General features: G+C 36.8%; 1 protein-coding gene across 1 annotated transcript in view; it reads left to right on the plus strand.

The window, feature by feature from the left end:
- Window positions 1-4,801, plus strand: part of LOC139975702 (solute carrier family 22 member 13-like) — a 26,116-nt gene extending 21,315 nt beyond the window's left edge. The window contains exons 9-10 of the mRNA XM_071983803.1: window positions 1-171; window positions 892-4,801. The exon at window positions 1-171 is cut by the window's left edge and continues 39 nt beyond it. Coding sequence (XP_071839904.1) covers window positions 1-171; window positions 892-982 — 262 coding nt within the window. The 3' untranslated portion in view covers window positions 983-4,801. The remainder of the gene's footprint in view (window positions 172-891) is intronic.
- Window positions 4,802-6,445: the final 1,644 nt, after the last annotated feature.

The raw sequence follows: 6,445 nt of genomic DNA on the forward strand, positions 1-6,445 counted from the left end.
CGGAGGAATCCTTGCGCCTTTAATCTTACTCTTGGACCAGGTCTGGACTAGCCTTCCGATTCTCGTCTTTGGGTCATTTTCCATAACTGCTGGTCTTCTCTGTCTGCTGATGCCAGAGACAAAGGGGAAACCCCTTCCAGCCTCTGTAGGCGATACCAAGTTGCTTTACAAGTAAGTTGTGACAAACATTTATCGGATATATGATTTCAAGCAGGTTTTCAAGTTTGGTCGCTCAATTACGACAATTTTTACCGCCCAATTGAAAGTTTCTGAGTACAAAACAACTATAAAGAGCATTTGATTAAACTGGAACAACCGCATATAGATGTTTAACTAATATATATATATATATATATATATATATATATATATATATATATATATATATATATATATATATATATATATATATATATATATATATATATATATTCGTCGCCCGGACACATCTTTACTTAAGTATCAATCACAAGACGTAAAAGTTGAAATTTGTCAATATAAAAAAAATTTAATTTGATTTTTTTTTTACAATTTGGTTGGAATTTGTCATAATTATTTGATATAAAACTGTATTGGTTAAGCAAATTAATTATCTTCATCTAGAAAGTTGACTTCTAGTACTAACCCAAAAAAGAACTTCTTTAAATAATAAATGGGGTTGTATGGTAGCTGCCAACATGATAGTTATATCCACGCTGCTACAGTTGAGAACTCATGTTTCAGTATTCAATTCCCTAACTCTATATGGCTGTTCCAGGTAACACTATAGGACTAAAAACTCACCCTTTTCCACCCCACCCCCCCCCCACCGTTTTACTACCCCGCCCTTCGCATCCTGTTATTTTGCCACCGGTACTCATTCACCTTCTGTTGTGTTGTTCTCACTGACAGGAAGGCCCATAAAGCCGAAGATGATGAAGATGGCAAAAACGAGGATAATTACAAGCCTATAGACGTTTCCGAAAAGCCAGCGTTAGCCTAATTGACTGAGAAGTATACCATTCTTGTCATAGTGTTTTTCTCCCTATTACGGTGAAGGTCCTATAGTTAAAGCTGGAGCCTGGTAGATGTGTGTGTGTGATGACGTAACTCGACAATCCACTTAGGTATGGTTTAAAGATATCAAGTTAACTCTGATATTTTGTAGACCGTCTGAAAACACGTTCAGCAGTCCAGGTTTCAAGTATTTCTATAACATTTTTTTTTCCATTTTTTTTTTTTTCATTTTTGAGAAATTGTTCCTTAAAACATAGGAAGTACACGTTTGTGGTAGTAACCTAAGTCTATATCTAAACTTCATGAAAAGAACTTTGTTCTCGTTACCGTACCAAATGACGTGTCTATCAGTGCATTCAATAAGTATGATCATTTTCAAACGTATAAAGGTGTACTTTGGTCTGTTTTATACCTCCATGGTTTCACTTACATATAATAATATGCAGTATAACAGGCATGAAAGGACATGCATTACGAGAAAACCATTTTACTACCTGAATTACCCTTCCAATGTTTATTCTACAGTCGTTTTTTTTTTAAAGTTATATTTGCCAGGTGGTGGTGGTCTTTGGTGCTATTTACTGGTGTGGGTTTTTTTTTTCTGTTTACTCTATTCAGATTTTATGCAAATGTAAATATAATTGGTGGCAAGATCAAGTACTCCAGTTTCCGTTCGATGTGAGGATGGTTCACGTGATCAATGCGAAATTCTGCCGTTTGTAGTCGTAGAGCGGAAGAAATAATTAGCTAATAGATGCATTGATTCTGAGTAGGGGGAGTGGGTAAGGAGGGGAGGGGTGGGGAGGAGGAGAATGTGGAGATTTATTGTCAATTGAATATGAAATAAAGACCACTTTCCCTACTGGGAGTAACAGTGACTCAGTTTCGTATTTTCCTGTGCAGAATATACGTCTTATTGTACGATAGAATCTAGTCCTGTACAATATAGTAAACACGTTTGTTATATAACTACATTTATTACTACACGTCAGGCGAGGAAACAAGGTGTCTCCTTCTTTCTTCTTTTTTTCAAATCCTGGATCCCCTGTGCGTAACCAATGACTTTCATACATAGGCTATACAAGCCTAACTAAACTAGCCTACTACGTTCTGTTCGAAACTTTGATCTATGTCTGACTGACAACTTGAGAACGAGATGATCAAAACTGTATTGTAAACATTGTACACGAACAATTCTAAATTCCATAAATACGCCTCAAACGAAGTTTTTACAATTTGTTGCCCTTAAAACCCCAGGCTATTATTGAAACCGAATTATCATCCACAGGGACTACATTTGCCTGACGTGTACAGTCGAAACTAAATTCTTTACAGGGTCGGCAGTAGTTACGGAATTTATGATTTGGACAATTTGACCTTTCCAATAGTATAAGACCAACACGTACGAATTTGCTTTTCAACACTTTCTTATCTTCGCAGAGAAAAAACAGCTGGTCGAAGTTTTCGACGTGAAATTTTGTTCACTTTATTTCTACCAAGGTTCTGAAAGATATAAATAAAATCGGTTGCATTGTCTTCGATCTGGTTGTAAACGTACGGGTTATAACAGTTGCTGTTAGGAAACGACTGCATTAGATACCTGTGATATTTTGTGTAGCAAATTGTACTATTTTCTAGTTGAAAGGATAGTCCATAGGAAACTTTAGTTTCGATAAATGCAAGACGAAGATAAATAAAGCACTAGGTTGGTGAAATTTGCATGCAATTCATTCATTGCATTTTCGAGATATTGTTAGTTGAAAGTTGTCGCCGTAGTGTTTACCATAATAAACGAACTTGGAGCAAACATGTATATGTGATATGATCGACGTTTTCATGTTTTATTTATGGGTAACATATTACAGTGTGATTTATAAGCAGTGTATATTTACTTTTAAAATTTCTCATTTTTCTGTCTCGGTATTTTGGTTGTTTATTACAGTTTAAAGAAGAACGATAGTGACAGAAAAAAATCTCTCATTTTCATATATAATGTAGTTTGTAAGTTACCAAGCAACATATTTTTTTAATTTTCCAAATAGCACACCGGAAAGTTATAAAAAAGGGAATTAAAACATCGTTTTTTCGCCTCCGTAATTTGGGAATTTGCAAACACTGCAACGACCTTGAACAGCCCTCAGGTCAGTGAATGACGTCACTGTGATGATCTTTTTCTGTTGTGAACTGTTCAGTACGGAGCTGTGCGTGCATTTCGTGTCAGCATCACTGTTATTTTCCGGCGTAATGTTCAAGACATAAATAGATAATGAATATCATAGTGTTTCTTGATTTCTTCACCACGTGTTTACAAGGGTTTTTTAACGAAATTTGCGGCGATTTCGCAACGATTTCCCAATATCTGAAGAGGTAACTCGCAAGCTGACCCAAAGTAACGTAAATCTCAAGATCACGTTTTTGGCGGGTTTTATACAGAGTGATGTATGAATGTGCTCACTTACCAGTCAAACTGGCACAATAACAATAGTGATGATAGTCTCAAACGTAGATTAGTATAACATCCGAAAGAAAATCCAAAGTTCTAAACAAAGTAGATTCGCTTGTATGCACTAGGCCTACTGTAAAACATAAACGTTCCTTGTTCCGTGCGTCATGAAATCCAACAGAAAGGTTTCATTGAGCTTGAAATACAACTGCATTTGAACTCAATCGAGTTGTTAGTCTAGCTCGAACAATTTTCTCACTACATGCAATGCCTATTGCGTTTATTCACATGCATGCCTCGTGGTTTGGGCTTCAGGAGGAATCGTATTCTAGCCCAACTTCACGTAGGTCCGCAAACGGTACTTTCACAGGCTGTGCAAACATAAGTGACAGTGTGCTCTACCGTAAGTAATACTTACATGATGTTTTGTTTCGCTCGAGCATACACACATTTCCTATTCGTATTACATTTAAAGTGGTTTGGAGGGTATGAACACATCTCTGCCCCAAAAAAACTCTGCCTAAGCGACGTCCATGCCCCAATTGAAAATTTGCACGTTGATTCTCTCCTCACATACCGTAGTCATTAGGTTGTTCACGTCTGACATGTCTTCCAGTTCCAACACTTACTGTTGCATTTATCGGGATATATATATAAATAATGCGGCATAAAAGCATCAATCTTTCAAACTTTTATTACTTTAGTGACCTTGCCACACGGAAATTTCAATTGGGCCCGAGAAGCATCTTCTGTGAAGTGGGCAGAACAAACTTTCACATTCTTGCCATGAGAAACTCCTGGAGCGATGAAGTCTTTCCTAGTTCTCCTCACAAATCGTATCCAGAGTTTCCGATATCTCTCACTACTTTTTCCGCTTGGAAAATTGAGAAAATTTATTGTAGAGTCCACATTCGTTCTGTTGCATCCCCCTACAACGCAATTTCTTGGATTTTGCTAGTGGTTTACGTTGTTTGTCGAGTCTAATATAGAGTAGGTTGCAACTAAACTTACACACTAAGTGCACACTGCTGAAGTACACTACGCCGAGCTCACGTTGTTATCATCATAATGACGTCACATGTCACTGTAGATCACGTGATCATCATACCGCTTTTCGCGAAAAGCCCAATTTTTGTTTAAAAATCAACGAGTTTAGGAATTTTTTTAAGCCTTTCCCAACATCGGATTGACTTGAATTTTCACTTGTGTAAAATGGAAACCAACTAGAATACTCTTGAATAAAATCGTATTTTTTCGTCGATGGTGAAAAATCACTATCGTTCATCTTTAATTATATTACATCTGTTCAATATCATTCTTGGTTTCCTTTGTTTACAAATCTGACAAATAAACAAATCTGACGGTTAGAATTTAATTTTCCACTTGTTGTCTTGTTGTCTCTTGTCAAATATTGCTGCTACTGGCCGGGTTATCAAGTGCAAATCACGTGTATACTCCTGGATGCCGGAGAATTAAAATCGAGGGGGCTGTTGCGAATGGACATTTGCGAGAGGGAAAAAAATGAATTGTTATTGTGAGATAAGGACGGTATGGTGGTATACAGTCAAAATAACATCATATTTTGGTTACCATGTGGACAGTTCCCTATATAGATTCACGGCGACTGTGAATATTATGGTTATCATGAGACATAAATATGACGGAGTATATATATTCTATTAGACACCTGTTCGAATATTAGCGCGACCTTATGACCTCATGGCTCATGCAATAAATGTTTTTTTTTTTATCTTTTAGTAATAAAAAACCACCATTCCCTATATAGGTGAGTTTAAAAAATAGCGACAGGTGCTGGGTCTGATTTAGGAATGGTTTAAACTTTAAAGTCAACGTTTGGGTTGAATTTAATCATTTTTGCATCACTTTGCCCAACTAGAATTTCAACAACGATACAGTTGATTGGTTTCTATACAATCAATAATATTTTTATATGATATCTTAAAAAAAAATTCTTACTTTCGTTTGTTGATAGTTACATACGAGTGTATGAAAAAGTGTCTCGGGGTGACAACATTTTTGGGGTTGCAGAAATTGGTGGCGCTGGTTCGATAAACGCCTGTTGACATCCAAAATCTTGTCTGTTATAGACGCCACCTGAACTGGTCGATATCAACCGAGGCACCTGTCTATTATGCCATGATTAGTTACTGTACGTTTACGGGTGAGCGCTATAGAAATAACTGAGAATTTAATTTAAAAAAACGCTACAGTTTCCAGGGCTATGTCTCCTGGACCACCACTAGGGCATTCAGAGATACATCCTTTAAATTTTTTAGATCAAATCCTCTTTCTGACAACTTTCTTTTTATATTCGGTCTAAAATGATGCCAGGCTTTCTGGAACTTCGCCCAACCCCATGTAGGTCCTACTCCAAGCCAACAGCAATGTGCAGGTGTAACTAGTGTAAGCTAAATCCCTGGTTTGGTTACCTTTCGAAACGTTAAATTTCACGGCCACCCACTGACGTCTGTCTCAAAAATGCTAGTCTGTCTCGAAATCGCTCTACATCCACCTCAACACCTCGAAAAATGGTGAATGTATACGTCCATGGGTACACTGAAAGTTCATTCATATCACTAAAATATCCTTTCGAGTATATTCAGGTTTTCAAGATTGTGTATGGTTTTCACAATTTATCCTTCCCTGACTTTTCATGTTTGCTAATAGTAGTTATACCAGAGGTCATTATTCTCTTAAACTCCAAAAGTCACAAAGTAGGATTAATTTTGTTTTTCTAATAGGGTTGTGAATGAGTGGAACGGTTTGCCTAAGAAAGTTGTACTTGCAAGTAGTGTGAATGGGTATAAGAATGCTTTTGACAAGCACTTTAAGCATTGTAATCGGGTCTGAGTGGTTGTTTCTCCAGTTTGTGTTTCTCTCCTATAGGGTTTGACTCGTTTGAGTGTCCCTCCTGATCCTTTTTTCTACTAAACTAAATAAACTAAATATGTCTTTCTATGATCTGTATAGTTCATGTAGCGATAC

Source organism: Apostichopus japonicus, chromosome 11 (genome assembly GCF_037975245.1).
Source record: "Apostichopus japonicus isolate 1M-3 chromosome 11, ASM3797524v1, whole genome shotgun sequence".
Classification (NCBI taxonomy): domain Eukaryota; kingdom Metazoa; phylum Echinodermata; class Holothuroidea; order Aspidochirotida; family Stichopodidae; genus Apostichopus; species Apostichopus japonicus.